This window comes from Mustela nivalis (genome assembly GCF_964662115.1).
Source record: "Mustela nivalis genome assembly, chromosome: 1".
Taxonomy (NCBI): domain Eukaryota; kingdom Metazoa; phylum Chordata; class Mammalia; order Carnivora; family Mustelidae; genus Mustela; species Mustela nivalis.
Window position 1 is genome coordinate 173,358,198 of NC_139020.1, and position 20,620 is coordinate 173,378,817.

The 20,620-nt window shown below is 35.0% G+C and overlaps 1 protein-coding gene across 4 annotated transcripts in view; it reads right to left on the minus strand.

The window, feature by feature from the left end:
* The window catches only part of CNTN6 (contactin 6), a 304,698-nt gene that overhangs the window by 68,294 nt on the left and 215,784 nt on the right, over positions 1-20,620 (minus strand). For all 4 annotated transcript variants that reach the window (XM_082719511.1, XM_082719510.1, XM_082719512.1 and 1 more), the window contains exons 8-11: positions 9,410-9,594; positions 5,673-5,809; positions 3,842-3,971; positions 1,518-1,668 (exon numbers count right to left, since the gene is read on the minus strand). In XM_082719511.1, coding sequence (XP_082575637.1) covers positions 1,518-1,668; positions 3,842-3,971; positions 5,673-5,809; positions 9,410-9,594 — 603 coding nt within the window. The remainder of the gene's footprint in view (positions 1-1,517; positions 1,669-3,841; positions 3,972-5,672; positions 5,810-9,409; positions 9,595-20,620) is intronic.

Sequence of the window (20,620 nt, forward strand, 5' to 3'; positions counted from 1 at the left end):
CAGATTTCCCTTCATCTGTCCTTTCTCCTTAGCTCTGAAGCTTCTGTTCTTCGGTCTCAAGGTGTCTCCTCTTAGAAGAGCTTTTCTCTAAAGCTGGTGACATCTCTTACATATTCAAACTTTTTTTTTTTTTTTTTTGACACATTCATTCATTCCACGGATATTTTTGAGTTTGGGTTCTATGCCAAAGGCATACAGCACGTGCAGATAAATTTGACAAAATCCCTGTCCTGGGAAAAACTTCAGTGTAAGGCTATAGAGACCACTGGAGACAGAAGACAATAAGGGAAGAGAGTGCCCTAGAAAGGTCTTTCTTTTGTGTATCTTGTCATGTCAGGAGAGGGTCTCCGAGGTGCCAGATATAACTCTGATAGCCCTCTATACAACCAGCACCATTTGTTTTAACCTCCTTTTCTCTCCCCCTTAACCATAAAAGCAGTCCTAGGTCAGAAATAACATGATGGTGTCTCTGCATCCAGTCTTTGGGCATTTTTACTGGCTCAGAAAATTCAATGCCAACACCGCAGTTTCTAGTTTTTCTTGAAATGTTTGAAGTTCTACAACCCTGTCTGAAGTTCTACCCTCCCACAAAACAACATGTGCCTGAATTTGGAGTGACTATGTAGTTTTGGTGCAGAACTCACTCTCCTGGCCATCACAGCTTTGTCTTGTAAGATTGGCAGACTGCCATTTCTCATCACACTTCAGCTGTCCCTTCTTTTACCTGGCCTGCCTTGTTTGTTGATGCTACCTTCCTGGTCAGGGACGCATGGGAGTTAATGGTACATATAATGCTGGCAAAGAGCTCACTGAAACATTTTCACATCTTCAGCACAATGTCTCATCTCATTCCACTGCGCATCTGATCACACAGTAGTGCACGTGGATCATTACAATAGAGCTCAACTACCCACTAGTCATCTCTAGGTGTATAAGGTTCTCCAGTACAACCCAATGAAATATACTCTAAGTAGAGAAAAACACCTGTTTTGCTCTATCTAAACTCTCCTAGAAAACATGCCAGTGCTGATCCAGGATTTCTCAATCACATCCAGAATAGATGGAAACCTCTCTTCTTTCTCTACAGGAACCTCTCTACATTTTTTTCATGTGGTGAATTCATTTTGTCATGGGGCGAACACCTGTGTGACTATTTAAAAACCACAACACCAGGTGTGTGAATATAAGTGTCTCTCTCTTTTGTGTAATGCTCTTCTCACTGATTTCTCAGCAGGCTGGGTCAGGAAAAATCTTCAAGCTGAATATAGAAAAAGGTCTTAAAGGATTTTTTAAAATATATTACAAGTGCATGCACTAAATATATTGCAACAAAATTATACAAATAGGCCTTAAGTTTATAAGGTTCTTTAGTTTTTGCTACCATGTGGAAATGTTTAGTATCTGTGAGTACCCAGTTTTAGGTTTATCATAAGGGAGAGAATTTTAGAAGACTTAAGATTTGGAAGACACTGTACCACAAAATAGTACAAAATAGAACAAAAAAGAGCTTTATTTACCTTTTGCTTTGTCTCAGGCTCTCCATTCCTCTTTTCCAGGAGATAGTTGCCCTAGGAAAGGCATTTGGCTTGCATTCGATAGTAATATCCCCACCAACTTGAACAACTGAATTTTTTTTAATGGGAATTTTAGAGAAATCAGGAGCTGAGGCTAAAAACAAAATTAAAAACAAAATTGTTGAGTTACGTCCTTAATTAACATGTGGTAATGTGATGTGGTATACGAGACAAAATTTAATATTTGTACCCAGAACTCTCAAGCTATTTTGCTCACACTGTTCTAGGGCCAGTTACCAACTTGGCATTTTGGAGTTCTATTTTTCATTTGAAAAATGAAGATGACAACAGATAGCACCTCAGAAATTCACTGTGGAGATTAAATGATATAATATCTGTGAAGAAGCATAGCATACTGCTTGGCACAGAATACGTATTCAATAAATGAAATCTGTTTTTGTTTTGGTGTAAGTCATTGGCATTAACAAAAGCCAGGTGGACTGAGGGAAGAAGCGAGTTACAAAGAGTCACATTCTTAACAGTGTTTATAGTAAAGAGGGTGAAGATGGTTCTGAAGAGCCAGAGGGGGGATCGGAACCCTGATTAGGGAAATCACCATATCTATTCCAGTCAAAGTAATGATCTTAAATATGAAATATAGAATAGCAATGAATTAGATCATGAATACTCTATCACTATGTCAGATTTCTTCAGGCAAACCTTTAACCAGCAAAATGGAAATACTCTGCCTTCTGTAGAAGTAGGCAGGCTGAGCAGAAATTAAGGAAAAAAAAAGTCTTTGTCAGTTTCAACTTTGTCCCCATTCGATAAATGTTGAACAGATACTAGTTCATGAGAGTGAGAAATTATTAGACTGCTCTGAGTTTTTCCAGCTTCATAAATGGGGGAACCCATGTGTCTAATCCCCATCCCTAGTCTAAAGTCTAATTGAGCTGAAATTCTCTCAGATATGCCAAACTCTTTTGTCTCTGGACATTTCAAGTATTGTTTCTTTGCCCTTCCACAGACCTGTGTGTGCTTTTTTTTCAGATCTCAGCTTAAAGAGAACATCCTCAATTTAGGGTTATATTCAACTTGCCATGAAGTCTGACAACAACTACTCAATTATTGACTGTAATAATCATATTTTAAATTTTAGGTTTCTTTTCTCAGTGAAACTATAGGTTCTATGAAAGTAAAGATCACTTAAGTATTGATAATTATATTTTCAGTGCTTAGTAAACATAAATGTTCAATAAATAGTAGTGATTCAAAGAATAAACAAACAAATCAATGACCATTGTCCAACAGCTCTTGAACCCTTGCCTCTTTGCTGGATCTGTCCTCTCTTTCTTCTCCTTTTTTCCTACCATGAAGAAAAATCTGTGACTAAAGACACTAATGGTTATTTATTGTGACAGATACCACTTAGATTATCATTCTCAAACGGCTTCTATCCCCAATTTTTCACTACCAGGACTTATCTGCCCAGCTTTCTTTGAGGTCTGGATGATCATGTGGCAGGGTTCTAGTCACTGGCATAGAAGGATTTTACTGTAAGGATGGAAAACGATTTTGCATTTTCTAATGAGAGGTATAAATTTGGTCACTTTTGTCCCTACCTTCCCCTTCTCCTTTAAGTAGGAACTTTATTTCTGTAGCAATAGCAGTCATCCCCTCAAGGCTATACGCATGAGGGAAAAGTGTAAAGAAGAACATCATCAATCACAGTCGCATGGCTCAGCTACCACCCCTGAACTTCTTGTTAAGAGAAAAAAATAAATACCTGCTTAAATCATTATAAATTGAGATTTTCCTTTCTTTTCTTTAATTGGCAGGTGAAAACTTTTTTTTTTTTTTTTTAATTTGAGAAAGAGAGACAGAGATATAGTGAAGTGAGAGGGAGCATGAGCAGGGAGGAAAGAAAGGAGAGAGCCCAATGTGGGGCTGCATCCCAGGACCCTGGGATCATGAACTGAGCCAAAGGCAGCCACTTAACAGGCTGAGCCATCCAGGCACCCCAGGTGAAAACATTTCTAATGGAAAATTTTGAACTGTACTCAAAACATCATGTGCTAGGATCAGCTTTGGAGGAGACTTTTTCTGTTTTGCATGTACCCAAAAGTGGGCTTCTCTGGAAGTCCTAATGTACTGCTCAAGTAGAATAATAATTATGATCCTGCATTTTTTTAAGTTAATTTAAACATTTCCCATTATGTCAAGGGAAAGCAATCCCTAATTTACAGAAAAATTGGATTCATATTATGTATAATCATAGCTTGCTAAAATGTCATTTTGAATTTTTTGGTTATAAGTGAATGACTTACCTAATACTCTCAATTCTGCATTTGCATAAATTATCCGATATTTGTTTTCTGCAGCACACTGGTAGACACCCGAATCTGACACATTCAACATAGTTATGTTAAGTGTCCCATTTTCTATTTGAATTCTTTCCTAATAAAAGAAAAGTCATGTAAAAATGCTAGTATGTTAATGTAGGCATTCTCTTAACCAGAATACATTATTAAACATTTGTGCATATCTACAAGATAGAATATTTTCGTGTATGAGAGCTGATGTTTATGAAGATGAAACTTAATATCCTGTAAGATTCTCAGCAGCTTTTTGAAGTTAAAAAAAAGAAACATCCTTCATATAATTTTAATGGTTAGTATATTTTATGTTATTTCTTTGAAAATTGGCATTGTCTGCATAGAGTATATGTTACCGTTCTATTATGAGGTATATAAAATAATTTGGAAGATTGTACCATTCCAATTATTCTAGAAAATATGGTCAATAATAATGCTAGACAAGAATATAATGGTTAGAAATTCCCTTGGTTTTCCATCATAAGGTCTCCAAAAGACTTGAAATGTGATGACTTGATAATGTTCTAATTGAGTCATAAGTTGGAGAAGCTAAATTCTCCTTTTCTGCAGCCTGCCATAGTATGCTTAAACAGCCAAAAATCTGTTACAGAGTCCCATTTGGAGGATAGAAATACAATTTTGAGTGCACATAATGAAATAGTTTAATAGAGCAAATATAATTTAAAAAAATATTTCAGTATACCTATTACCATCCCTTAAAGATAATAAAAGTAGGCTGGAGGAAACAGAAAAGGCTCTATGCAAAAGGTATTCAGGAAGAAAATCCCACTAAAACCAAAACAAAGAACAGCGTTATATTCAGCTTCTAAACACCAGATGTTCTTTGTGTCCCTAGCTGTGCCTACAAATACAAAGTAAAAGGGAGAATTAACACAATTATTTGGATAATTTGATGAAAAAAAATCTGTCTCATTTTCAGTATACTGTAGAACAAAAGTATAATTTAGGCTGAAAATGTGGATAACTGCCTCAGTTCTCCACTTCCTATGGGTTTAGAGTCATTAGTTTTCAGAAAAGCAAGATACTGGATAATGTTTAAGAGCTTGGATCCTGGAATCAGACTACGTTTAGAATACAAATTCTAACAATTACTAGCTACTGTGCGACTTTGGGCAAGTGACTTAACCTCTCTGAAACCAATCTTCATCATCTATAGAAGAAATAATACTAGCATTTCTCTTACAAAATTGTCACGAGGATACAATAAGATAATGCATGGAAAAATATGTGCACAGGACCTGGAACATACAAGACTTTGGTGGATGTTAATTATGATGACAATGATCCTGATAATGATGATGGTGATATCTGGATGTGAATCTATCACTGACTAATGTGTAACCTTAAGCTTGTCTTCTCTACCCTTAATTTTTCTCATTTGAACAATGGAGATAATATTTTTTTTTCTTAAAGATTTTATTTATTTATTTGACAGAGAGAAATCACAAGTAGATGGAGAGGCAGGCAGAGAGAGAGGGAAGCAGGCTCCCTGCTGAGCAGAGAGCCCGATGCGGGACTCGATCCCAGGACCCTGAGATCAAGACCTGAGCCGAAGGCAGCGGCTTAACCCACTGAGCCACCCAGGCGCCCTGGAGATAATATTAATAGCTACTTTTATTTAAATATTATATAAATTAGTATATATGAAGAGTATACTACATTTCCTAACACCGACTAAGCATTCTGAAAACATTAATTGTTGCTGGTAGTAACAAAATTTCCCTAGAATAGGTGAATTTTTAATATTAGCATTGACACTTACCTGTGGATTGAGGCGTTCACCATTCTTTAACCAGGTGTACCAAGGATTTGGCTTTCCACTAGCTTTGCATTCCCAAAACAAGTTGTCATAGATAGACAGGTATGTATTTTGGATTTTTTGTTCCCATTCGGGTGGGGCTGTTTCAAAAATAGACAAGAACAACTACTTCGTAAGTCAATTATCCAAAATACTGTGCAACATTCCAAGGTCTGTACAAAGCAGAAGGACAAGGCCTCCTGGGCCCAATAAGTGCTGCAAACACATGATTTGATGGAAGGGAAATACAGAAGCCTCAATGTGGAGTAAAGGAAGTCTTGATATAAATATCAGTGGTCCTTTGGCGTAAGATAAATATTTGCCACTTGTCATTTTGATGCACCTTTACACCAACTTGGGAGTTGTGGGGAAAAGTTCAAATGCAGAACAAGGCCAGAGAATAATTTCATGGCAAATATTAGTGGATAGGTCAAGTTAGAAAATGTATACAATTCTGAGTCCACTGTGGGCAAAAGGCCTTTGATTATATTTTGTCTGAAATGTTGTAACTAAAAATAAGTGTATCTATATCAGATATAATTACAATTCAGTTTGAAGCACAATTCAAATATGAGTCTCATCACGTTTTAGTAGGATTACAGTCCAATTTTTTTTAACCCTAGATAAAACCTTTGATAGACAATGAGTACTGAGGCATTTATAGTAAAGTGCCATTTATGGATAAAGTGGTAATATCCTTACTACCATTGACACCAAAAAGGGGGGTACAGATTAAATACTTTAAAATTAACATTTCTTCCACAAATATAATATGGGGCTACCTGGCTGTGTCATTTAATCCCTCTCTTTTATTTAGGTCTGGCCTCAGATATGTAAGAGTAGATGAAAAATCCTTCAGAACTGCAGGCTATTACAAGTTAGATGTCTTATATATCTAATTGCAGGTAATTCCCCCCTCCAATATTGGTATAGGATTTTTTCAGGGATTTTAGGGAACCTTCTCAAGAAGACATAGTCAAAAAAGTACAGAAGCCCTGAAAGCACATCCTCAATCAAGGGGTTGTGTTCAGGCTGTCTGTTTGGGAATGTCAGCCCTAAGATGGGGGGGTCAGGAAAAGGAAGAGTCAGTAAGGAAGGAAGGAGGCAATGCAAGAGTCAGTTACTGAGTTGGCCACCAAGATGGGCCACTGTTATTCTAGCTTCTGTGACATTCTAAGGGTCTTTATAACTGCCTACCCGGGGAAAGGAAGAGGAAGAATTTGTTCACTGGCTCCTGTCCATAGCCATTCAAGAGTGGTAGAGACAGTATGTATTAGAACACCCAGCGATGGATGCTTAAGTGCTGAGCAGGGTCCTGAGAACAAAGAAAGCTGAAGGGGAGAACAAGGTGGACTTTGTGTGGCACCTGAGATGAGACCCTGTCAGGTTACACCTACAAAACATGGAGCTGCTCACTGCAGCGGTGGCTGAAGTAAGAAGTGGGACTGAGAGTCTTTGAAATGTTATACAAGTATGTCCGACTTCCTGGATTTTCCCACTGCAACATCTGGTTCCATTAAGACCAAAGGACTTTTAGGGAGCTGGTCACTGAGAAGAAGGAAATCAGGATGTCTCACTGTAGTAAAAACTAAGCCTGGGATTATCATCTGTGGAAATAAGGGTGACTTCCGTTTACAGATCATGCTCATCAGTTTTTTTTTTTTAATAATTTTTTATTGCTCATCAAGTTTTAAGGGACAAATCAAGGGAAGACTTAGAAGAAGTAGATGATGGATGAAATTGAATCATGCTTCTGAATATTAACAAAATTTTATAAATTGTAGATGATTATTTAGAAATTGTCTTAACATATGTTTGTCCTGGGAGAAGAAATTCATACCACATAAAATTCATATAGCTTATAAAAGTATGAAATATATATGGATTATTGTTTAATACAGTGATTATAACTTTAAAACACATTTATTTATTTTATATGTAAATCCTTTGGATGCTTCAGATTCTGAAGACCAAAGTTTTAAATCTTCAACTACATAGTAAATGCATGAAAGGAAGGACTTAGGATTTCAGGTCAAACATATGGGCTTGGCTTTTAGATTTTATTTTTTTTTCCTTATTGAATGGTTATGGGAAATCATTTAACTTCTCTGAATATGTTTCATTTTCTATAATGATATTAATACTTTAAGATTTCTTTTGGAACTTTCAAAGACATAATATAGAGAGATAGCCCTGAATTATAATTTAAACACAGCAATTTAATAAAACCAATTCTTTTCTTAAAAAACTCAGGTCTTATGCAATTCTCAGATAATTGAGTCAATTACTGAATTGCTCCTTTCAATTACAATGACAAATAAATTAATAGGTGAGCAAGAAACATAATATTTGTCTTATTGACCAATTATTCATTATTACTCCACAAGAACCATTTGGACTCATTAAATGACTGATGACATGTATTCCTACCTCTTATTATTGTTAAAAATTATATGAATATATGTTTATAAAATCTGTTGTGTAAGTTAGCAGTTTTTGTAGAGATGTGGAAGGAAGCACTTTATTATTAATTTCTGGTTTAAAGATACACTCATTTTCTGTTTAATCATTTAGATATATCTTTGACTATTTAATAGAAAAATGAAGTATCTATTAAAAACTGTAATACTTTGGGGTCACACAAATACTTCCCGTCACATCCTTAATATTTTATTTACAACAGATGCTAGATTTGAAATATTGTTCCTTAAAACTTAGTACGTGTGTGTGTGTGTGTGTGTGTAGCTACAATTGTAGAGAAATAATAAGCAGGATATCATATTCTATATATAAAATAGTACTTTTGATTCAAGGTTAAAATTGGAAATTCTAAAGGAAATGGAAAATAATATAACCAAGGCATAATATGTTCTCCCCATAGGATACTCAATCGCCATTCCTGTGAGGTAATTACAACATCTTAGACTTTTCCAGTTACAAAAAAAAATATTTCTTCAATTACTTTATCATTGATTGTAAACATGTCACACAGAAGCATGTTACATAGGAAAGTATTTTTGGTCACGTATAAATACAGTCTTAAAGTTCTCCAGTACAGATAAATTAAATTTAGCAAAGAAGTTAAGAATATCTTAAAAGTATCAAACATTTTTATATTTCTGGGGTGTATTTTATGGTTTGTTTGATGTAAAAGAAAGAAGTAAATTTTATGCAAGTATGTATTTTGGCCTGGATAAAAGAAGACACGAAAACAATTTTTATATAATACATGCTTTCATTTGAGATTCTGCTAATTGAGACGAACATATATTTTAAGTGAAGTAATGACTATTTTTCTATTATCTACATATGAATAGACAAAATCTGGAAAATAGAAACAAAAACTGAAAACTACCATTCAGTATTATGTTTCTCCTGTCATTTTCTCCTTCTTTTGTGAATGCTACTTAGAATTATAATTAAGATTGTCATGGGCTTTTGCTGCATGTTTTATGGGAAATATATTGGATTCTATGGTACTTTGTGTTATAAACTTTTATTGCTTTAATGTGACACTGCTGATACTTTCAAGGCAATTATAATAAACAATAGCATGCAAAGGCCATGATGGAATTAAAGCTATATTTTAAAAATGGTCATTCCCACCCGTTAGCATCCTCACCTAGCCATGTGTCTTCTTTATTTCTCCTATGACACTTCTACAACATGCTAATGACTTTCACTACTTACTATTAGCTTACCATAGAAAATGAGCTGACCCTTTGCAAGGTTTCTTCCTCGAAGGTTGCCTGCAATGCACTCATAGAAGCCTTCATCTTCCTGTTGAAAGTTCGGGATTTCAAGAATAGCTTGGGATTTGCTGTACTTGACTTTCCCTGGCAACGGGTTTCCATCCAACCTCCTCCAACTAATATCAGGAACTGGACTAAACAGTTATACCTCATTAGAATAGAAGACAATTCAGTCTTTATATGATAGCAGGATAAAATAAGAGTGTCCTTAAGAAAAATTCTTAAGGAAAAAATTTTAATCAATCTATTGTATTGTGACTAGTTTTCAGATCATTCAATCATTCACCATTCACTCATCCAGCAATTTATAAGGCTTTATTAAGTGCCTGCCACGTGTAAGTCTTGGTGTTATAATCAGGGAATAAATCAATAAATAAAATAGACATGTTTTTTGCCCTTGAGTCGCTTAAAGACCAGTGGAGAAACATACAATAAATAAATAATAAAAAATAATACATTTGTAAATTGCAGTAAATGAAAGAAAGGAAACAGTCCTTTTAAAAGGAAAAGGAAACAGAAATAGTAACAAGATTATATCAGTGTAAATATGGTGGTCAGGAAATTCTTTATAAGCATGTGACATTTAAGAGTAGACCAGCTTTTTCTATACTTATACATACTTATAGACAAAAATACAGATTTCTCTATAGTTAAATTGGTACTTAACAGATAACTGAAGACCTATGCGATGGGCGATCTAGATTATCAAGGAGAACCAATACTATATAACAGACCTATATAAACTGGGAGCATAGGTTTCACGATTTTCAAAAGAATGTACTCGTTTTTACCTTATCTAAAGCAAAAATAACAACAGCAAAAAAATCCCCCACAAAAGATAATTTTATTTTGTACCCTATTCCTGTTAGAATTTGTGGAGTTCCTTAATATCTTATATCTGATACCTTTAGTCTAATATGAGTATCTTTTAAAATAGCAAAAATATATTTAAAATAGCTGAACCTAAGTGTTATCAATAAGGGATGAATTTAGAAATTCATAGTGAGAAAGACCTTGCTTCTACAGATATAATATAAAGAAATGCAGGCTATCTGTAAAGTTACAGCTGGAAAGTATTTCTTAACAAACCAATCATTTGTAGTATCAACCCTCAATCTATTTACATTAACATCTTTCCTTTCCTACTGTCAAGTCATTCTTCATTCCCTTACAGATTTACGGATGATTTAAATGTTTCTATTCTAAATATATTTTAAATTAATAATAATAATAAAAGTAAATCATTTTGCAAAGCCACGCTGTAAACTTTGTCAAAGTTATGGGATTACTTCAAGTCAACAAAAATAATGCGGGAACTATCCCGTCAAATGCAAAATTGCTGACAAAAATCTGTTGAGTTTGAGCAGTAAACTGCAGAATGTTGGTGATGGTGACTTAGTAGAGACTTCAAATAAAGCAAAACTGATGAACTCCAAGGGATTTTTTTTGTTGGCAAACGATGATCCTTCTGTGCAAATCAAAGGTATATATAATATAGAAAGTCATACCTGTGCTCACATATATTTATCAGAAAACATATCCCCCAATCACTGTGTGATTTGTCTATTTTTCTCAGGATTAGTAACCTGTATTTTGTTAAACACAAAATAAAATAAGTATTATGATAAACTGTAGTATTTGTCCTCTTAAAAAACTGTGCCACTTACCACAAATTTAGGTTGACATTTCAGTAGAATGGCATATTCGTGCCAACAATTAACCTCAGATAACTGGTTTTCTTATTCATTCATATTACGGAATACAAAACTACAAATAAAAATGAAGTTTTAGAAGAAAATTTATTCACATAGAAAGATCTTTGCCAATTCGGGTGAATTTTATAGTATATGCCCTAGCACTCAAATTTTTAAAAAATATATATGTAGTGCATATGTGAAGATAGTAAGAGTTAATATCTGTGAGTAGTAAGAATATTAATGTCTTTAATTTTTTATTTCTGCTTTTCCATTATTTTCCTATAAAAGTATACATTACCTCTGTAATAAAAATTTCTAAGAAAATTTATTTACAAAGAGAAAAACAGAGTCTCTGACACCTATCTAAATTCATGATCCTTTATTATTTTTATAACAATGTATCTCTGAGGTTTATGACAAATATATGCAGAGTAACCTAAAAAAAGTTTTTAACCTAAGGCATTCAGACAAAAAATAAAATCAGTAAAGACTGAATATATTTCCCATAGTTATAGCATAGTTCTTTATTTTGATTATGAAGACAGAAGTCAATTTTTAACATAACTAAATATCTAAATCTCTGAGTCAGTCTGACACTTAATAATAATAGTAAGTATAATAATATCTTAAAAATAGCTTATTAACTTAACTGCTTATTAACCACAAACTATGTGCTCCTTATTATAGATGTGTACAACATGCACAGATAATTTCATTTGCTTTTCTTACACCAAAGGTGGCAGAGCTAGGATCTGTTTCCAAGTTTCTTTGCCTCAAAAGCTATGTACTTACTCATAAGGCAATAAAAACCCACGGCTATTATAAGATCCTCTCTGATAGCTTTAGTATTTGTGGTTTTACAAGAGTAGATGTCCATTTTAAATGTCCAAATTAAGTGGGAGCAAAAAGAACAAGTCCGACCCATCCCAGCTATTCCTACTTTCCCCCAAAAGAACCCAGTGATAACACTGAAGTCTCTCTGGATAAGCTTATTTCCCTAAATGGATGAGACACTATATTCTATAAAGATACAGAGGTCTAGAGATATACCTTTCCAATAGAAAGAATGCAGCAGAAAATATCAGTACTCTACCTGTGTGCCTTCTGATCCCTTAGCCACCCCAGATCAAGAAGTGTTATTACCTTCAACCGTTAGTATCTATATCTCTTTGTTGACAACTACCCTCAAAATGCTGTAGCTAATTTTCCCTTCACAAAGAAAGAGGTGTAGGCAGCTAGGGATTTACACAACCCTAAGCGCAGCTCTTAATCAACAACTGACCGGGTGCTGTGGTACAAATAGACCAACTCCTTACCTCTAATGGTTGGAAATCTCTAGGGTATGACCTGCACCCTCTCCAGAGCTCCCCTACAGAACTGAGGCAAATTTAACTTCTTTTGAATTTATGATACCATACTCGGCTTGGCTACTCTCCCATCCCTGTCCCACTTCTCCATTCTCTTATGAGTTCTTTCTAAGAAATCTTCTATCAAATCACTTGCAAAAAGATTATCCTTTCATGGTCTGCTTCTTGGAAAACCCATTTATTAGAATTCCCAATATGCTCTGACCCTTTTTCTACTTTAATTATTGTATCAACTGTAAGGAACCCTTAAATAATTCTCAGTATGGTATGTCCATGGAGCCATTAGACAGACATAGAAATGGTATTCTGTGGTATTAAACATTAATGGAATATGAGACCAAAACTGAGCAGTAGAATCCTTGTGGAAAGCCACGACTGTGGAACATACAAGGTCTAAATTATACCAGCATAACAGCAAAAGGCAAGAAATGTAGAAAATACACAAGGCTGAACAGAGACAGATAAGTTTCTCACTTAAAAAAGAAGACACTCTAGATTTTTTTTTTTCCTTATCTCATTTGAAGTTGGAGTGATAAGTGTTCTTCCCTAAACCATTTAATTATGGAGAAGGTTATAAGATTCAGTGTATTGGCTTCTAACATAACAACTTTCAATTCTGAAGAAGGGTACTGAATTCTCAATCTGCAGTGGGCCCATGTTTATTTGTTTGTTTTTGATTTGTATTTTAATTGTCCTTAAAAACAACAACAACAACAACAATGCTTCCTATCTTTATATGATTTGAATTGGGAAGACTATTCCTCTGGCTTCAGGAAAGAATACAAGATTCAGGTCTTGCCATTAGAAGCAGGTACACCATAGTCACTGTGATTTGTTAACTGTGGGAACCAAGGCCACCTATCAGAGACAACCACACTCAATTCTTGTACAGCTTTTGGAAGAACTGTTGAAGGGAGAATCTTTCTTCACTGTGGTTTGCTCAGACAGTATAATAGAATCTTAGAACTTTTGGGCAACAATTTCCCACCAAATGGAGAATCTTTAAAAGCCAAAGTTACCACAAAGGAAAGAAACTTGGGAGTTCTTTACATGACTAGATCACGACTATGACAAGATAGATGCCCATCATTCCCCAAATCTCTCTTGAACAATTCTGTAAATCAATACATTTTTCCCCCTTCTTTTTAAAAAAATTAACATATAATGTATTATTTGTTTCAGGGGTACATGTCTGTGAATCATCAGTCTTAACACAATTCACAGCACTCACCATAGCACATACCCTCCCCAATGTCCAAAACCCAGCCACCCTCTCCCCGCCAGCCCCCTTCCCTCCAGCAACCCTCAGTTTGTTTCCTGAGATTAAGAGTCTCTTATGATTTGTCTCCCTCCCTGGTCTCATCTTGTTTCATTTTTCCCTCCCTTTTCCCCATGACACCCCCGCCCTGACTTGGGCTTGTTTGAATTATTTTCCTGCTGCTTTCAAACCAATCCTTACCCCCCTCCGCCCCCCCAAAAAAGACTCAGCAAATAGTTCTGAATGCCTGGGTCTAAATGCTACCTATGTGATTGAATTATACAATATGGAGGATTCCCTCTGGATATTACATTTTACACTCCATATATCAGAATTCTCAGGGCAACTAAGCTATCAAAAAAATTACTCAAACATTTTGAAAAAGTTTTAAAAAACAAAAGTCTTATCAAATGTATTTTATCACTTCATTTTATGTTAAAATTACTAATAGGAGACAAATCAAGCAGTTTTATAAGATTACACAATTACTAATTAAATGCTGAGTTTTTTTCAGATTTGTTATGTCACTGCTAAACATGAATGCCATGATCCTCCTGATTATTACTGATAATGTGATATATACAGACAGAATAAATGCAAAATACAGACTACATAAAAATGTATATGCATTTTAATGAAAACTTCCCATTTTGTCCTGAAACTTCTTATGAAGATACTAAATGAACTGCTTTAGATTTCACACCCTCTGTCTTTTCTGAAGGCATCCCAAATGGACAGTGGTGGGAAGAAAAGGAATCATAACAAAAGATGAAATTATTTTAGCAATGAGCATCGTTTTTAAAGATTTTTATTTATTTATTTGAGAGAGAGAGAGCAAGTACATGAGTGGGGGGAGGGGTAGAGGGAGAAAATCTTCAAGCAGACCCCCCACTGAGGGTAGAGCCTGATATGGGGCTCCATCCCATGACCTATGAGATCATGACCTGAGCCAAAACCAAGAGTCAACTGACTGATCCACCCAGGTGTCCCAATCGGCTTTAGTTTTTAAATGCAAGTTCATTTTTCTAAGGCATGTTATTCTTTGTAAATAATAATTATAATTATAATTATGAAACCATCATAATAGAATGCTATTTACGCAGTACAGAGCAGAACATAGCTCTTATCAGCTATATTTTGTTCCACTAAATATGAATTTCCTCATTTATAGAATGGGGAATAATAATAGTACATAAGTCACAGAATTGTTGTGAGGTTTAAATGATACAATCCACGTCACATGTACAGTATGCTGTCTAGCACCCTAACACTATATTGGACTGTTAATGTAAATCAATAAAATAACTTAAAATCATTATTATGTTATTGTTATTATTTCAAAAGCAAAAACCCTAGCTTATATTTGTTTTCTGTTCTCTGTTAAGGACTCCATATGACTATACATTCAACATAAACTGATTTATGAATGATTTGTCAATTAAAATTAGATCTCCACACTGTGAATGAAATGGGTACACAAACATCCCCATATGTCTCTCAAAGTAAATTTCTTGCTTTTCCCTGCTTTATATCAACTGTTAAGATGCTATTACCCCTGGTCATAGTGCTCATGTTCCTTTCCTCATCATGACAGCAGAGCTCTCTCAGGAAAGACACTACATGATTTGCTGTGAGGTATCTTTGTTTTATAACCTGGTTAATCACCTGGGACCATGGCAGTGGGGAGGAAAGGAATTTGTATACAGAATTCTACAAAGATAAAAATAGAATGCTGTGTGACACACCACTGAGCATGAATATTAATAATAATTAATATAATAATAATATATAATAATAAATAAATAATAAATAAACCAAAATAACAAAAAATAATAAATAAATAAATCATATTAATATTAATATTAATATCATTAATTGAGTGCTTACTATGTACCAGGCATTGTGACAGATGGCTTCCACATGTCATCTGAGTTAAATACTCAGCTGGCAGCTAGTAACAATTCTAATTGCCTTCTTGGAATGGTATTCACGTTTAGACAGGTCATTTCTGCTAAGTTATTACCTGCCAATTCTTTTCCACTTAGAGTTTCAGTACAGGCTAATTTATTGTGATTCACCTTCAATTCTTTGAGTTACCTCCCATTCTATTATAAACACTAGTAGACTACTTCTTCTACTGGGGCTGAAGCATTCTTTTCAGGATCTACCTAGTTTGGCCATGTTGATGATGTAAATGATGCAATATTAGCTGGCTATTCAGTCTAGTCTAAAGTAAGTGGTCTACTGAAAATGCACAGTTAAATATAAACACATGAAGAATGTCATGGAGCGAGGCAGATCTTCGAGGGGTCTTCAGAATGAAGATTATCGTTAAATCTCTTGAAACTGTGCTATTACAGAAGGAAGTCAAAATAAATGGTGCTATCATCAAAATAAATGGTGCTAACTGCAAATATCAGCCATTTCTGACAACATTTCGCTTTTAGCTCTAATTCCTTCCTTCCCTCTCCTTTTTTAAGTCTCCTGAAATATGATGTGGAAATAGAGCTTGGATATAAATCTCAATAAAGAAAACTAATCCAAAGCAAGTCACTTACTCAAAGCTTCCTCAGACCATAAGAGATGCACTCATGAGCATTGTATTTCAAAAGAGCTTTGCAAAAACCTTTTCTGATTTTGTTACTATTTGTTAAATCGAGTTGGCCTGGAATGTGGGTCCTCACAGTTGTGAAATACCACATAATAATAGCAAAGTTTTCTCTCTCTTTCTTTGACCCTCCACCCTCTTGGTTTCGTGCTTCTTAAATAAGCATTGCCATAAATAAGGACTTTTACTCCATTTTCTCTCGTCATTATGCTTTTACGGAGTGAGCATCCTATTAATTTTATCTGGAGACAGAGTATATATTTGTTAGCTATCTGGCCTAGTTCCAACCTGAATTAGAAGTTAAATTAAAGCTCTTCACACACTAGCAGAAACTGTACTTCAGTTCTATACTATTAGCCCATAAATAGAATTTTCATTACTAGTGCTTTTTGAGAAAGCTTATATTTCTCCCCTGGATTTCTTAAACCTCATTATCCACAGTTTAAATCCAGGCCATACTAAGTTTTTAACTAGAAACTGGTACAGAGAACCAGTTTCCTAAAATGCTCATATATGGGATTATTCTTAACTTGAACCTCATTTCAGAAAATCCCGTCAGTGGCCAATTTTAATCGAAGACAGTGAAGCAGAATAACAAAACCAGCAAAGAGTGCCTTTGTTAAATTTTCAGACTGTTCCACTAGCTGCTTTCATTTCCCCAAGTTGAAATATTCATACAAAGAGCTTGGAATGTGAGACTGTCCTAGGGGGATACAATGTGGATACATTCATGAGTTCTGCAGAAGAGCAATCTCACTGTTATGGAAAAAAGGAAAACATTTTTTTCTGAGCGATCTAAATGCAGTCACGATCCTTTTGTATTGGTCAGTGTCTACACCAGGTTTCTCTCAGGGAAAAATCTTATGGTGCGCATGTATTAGTCTGGTATATTTGACACTACAGTTGTTGGAGCCAATTGAGAAGCTACAAATGGTTTGGTGATATTAGCCACCATAGCATAATGACGCTTGCAAATAGGGTAAAAGGACACAGGCAGGTTTTTGTATGACTGAATGCAAATTGTCCCATTTTTCTGAGCCTTGGCTTTTTCATTGTAACTAAAGATACAATGGGTACATAAAAGGCTTCTTGAGAGGATCAAATAAGAAAATATGAGTGAGAATTCATGGTGAAATAGAAAGTTTGAACCAAAAATAAGGTTTGCTAAATTTCCTTATTACTATGATTGTTACCACATTATTATCACATAGGGACAAGAGGGCCCTGTTATCTAAAGATTCCCTAAGAATGTTATTGTCATTTTCTAAACCTTTTAACTAAGGTAAAATAAGCACTAATTTGCACATGAACGATAAACTGGAGCCGGTTATTCCAAGGTGAAAATGACACTGCATTTAGCAGCTAATTAACAGCTTGTCCATAGCATTTTTATCAATACATAATATTAACCCTAAATAAATACCTCTCGATCACATGAACATTATGCTGCTCTAAAGTAAAGAAAATGTTAATTTGGTTATGGTACGTGAGGTTCTGGAGGCCTGTGTTCCGTCAAATTTCAAGGTCTTGACTTTAGCTCTGCTTATAACCATATGCTTTCGGATAAAGAAGTAAAGGAAACATTACATATGGTGTGCTAACATTTAATCATTCTACCATTAATATATCTAATATGTATTGAGCACATATTAGATGCCTGGCACTGTATTAAGTGCCTCAGTGAAACCATGTAACAATACTAGTAGACACAGGACTACTGTTACTGGTATTTTGTAGATAAGGAGACAGGGTCTAGGAAAGGCTGGACAACATGCCCAATATCACACTGTGAACTTAAAAAAGTATTTGAAGCACAGTCTGTCTTTTCATAGAGACTGAGCTTTAACCATCACGCTTTGCTGCTTCTACATGAACTAATCAGATATAAAATGAGTTACCTTACTAGGATGTATTAGGATATGCTGAGAAATACAATCTTCATCTAATGAACTAATTTGTTTCACAACTAGTGAATAGAGTTCTTTTTGTTCAAGGTTCAGAAGACAAAAAGATAGAGTTGCTTTGTTTTGTTTTGGACCTACTGAGATGCCTCCAGATTCCAATAAAGGAGCTAAAGTCAAGACCTAGAAATTTCATGGGGCACAGGCCTCCAGAACCTCACACACCATAACCAAATTATTGTTTTCCAGGTCAGCTGGAAAAAAGGAAGCAAGTTACTTCTTTTCCTTTGGCTCAGTACCATTTTGGACCTGAAATCTCATGCAATTGCCAATTATTTAAGAAGGAAGAAATGTAGGTCTCCTGAGAAAGGTGGTGATAGACTGGGACGGGAAGGATGATAAGTTCCTTCCAGAAGCACATATATTCTTCTTGGATGAGTTTTAGAGCCTTTACATTAGTTTAATTTTAGAAACAGCACTGTCAACTCCAATTTATGGCTATGGGGAAAAAAAAAAAAAAAAGGAAGGCTTGACACTGGATTCAAAGTAAGCCTGTAAAATCAAAAGAGGCCCAACTTGTAGGCTGGATCCCTGATCTGTGAAAGTGGCCCCTTTACAAGCATTCTTAGGAGAATTTGGCAACACATTTCAGAATCCTTATCTCTTTAGATTCCTCTAACCCAATAATTCTTTCTAAAAATATACCAAGGAAGTTCTTATGGGCATGGGTAAAATCAGCCACAAGAGTATTCATTACATCATTATTCGTGGCGACAAAAAATGGAAACAAAATAAAAGGAAAATAAGTGCCCACCAGTAGGAGGCTGGCTGAAAACACACATTCACATGTCCCCATTGTCACAAACGAGGGTAAAGACAATGGTTTAAGGACCTGCAGATACATTCACAGTTTATGGTTTTAAGATTAAAAAAAAAAAAATTTACAAAATAATTTATAGAAACAATATGAACAGCACAACAAATAAAGTAGTTCTGGATTATAACCCAAAGTATAAAATAAATATCCACTAATCAGTACTGATATAAATAAATGAGTAAATGGGGAGCGGAACGTGACAAATCTCCCATACAGAGGAATGCCAAATAAATTGTAAGGATTCAGTACCTTACAGGAGGTGAAGCATGACTCCCTATTCATTAAGTGAGGATGGTATATACTAACTTCATTCCAGAGAGTCAACATGGAAAGAGAAAAATCAGTAATTTTACAGAGGAGCATCTTGACAAAAACTACTTCGGCAGAGTGATGAAGGCCAACATCGGCAGTCATAAATCTCTTTGATAGAGGAGTAACCTTGATATAATGTGGTGAAATGGCACTTTGCCTTTGTGTTCTTCTTCCCCCCAAACCCATAACCTCAATCTAAATATGAAGAAAATATTAGACAAATTTCAACAGAGGGTGATCCTGCAACGACACTGACCATCACTCCTCAAAACTGTCAAGGTCACTGAAAACAAGGAAAGTCTGAAACACCGTTATAGCCAAGAAGAGCCTAGGGAGACAAACAAAGAAACAAACAAGAAAACCTCAATGTAACATGGTAGCCGAGATGAGATCCTGAAATTAAAAAAAATAAAAAAAGAAGTAAATAAAATAAAGTAAGGATGTTAGACAAAAACCAAGGAAATTTGACATAAGGACTCTAGTAAAAACACTGGTTCATTAACTGAAACAAATGTACCATCTTAATGTAAAATGTTAGTAATGGGGGAAAATGTGTGGGATTATATGGGATTTCATGGTTCTATCAGCTCATTTTTTTTTTTGTTCTAAAACTGTTATTAAAATGTCTATTAATTAAAAGAAAGTATTGGTGAAAGGAGGAAAAAGAGAAGCGAGAATCTCCTATTTCTCAGAGATACAAAGGACCCCTTAAATAATAGCTTAATATGAGTATCCCAAATCTTCCTTCACTTAAACTTTGCAAGGAAAGAGCAGATCCCAAGAAAAATGTGTTATTATGTGTTGTTTCATCCATCCTATTTTCAGTAGCCTGCAAGCTCCCCACGGCCTATACATAATCTTTATCTCCCCAGCACATAGTTTGTCTGCTGCTTGGAGAATTCCTTCTGACTGGCTGACTAAATAAATGAAGGAATAAAGGAATTAATGATTGAATGAGGTATCCTAAGCATATTTCCTGAGTTAATATATAGTTATGTTTGACTTGACAAATGAGTGATTGAGGGGATAACAGTAATCCTTATACACATTATTAACCACAGAATTTTGAAATGGTAAATCCATTATTCTGAGCAAGTCCTTGAGAATTGTGTTAGCACAAAAATATAATGCAGGGATCTC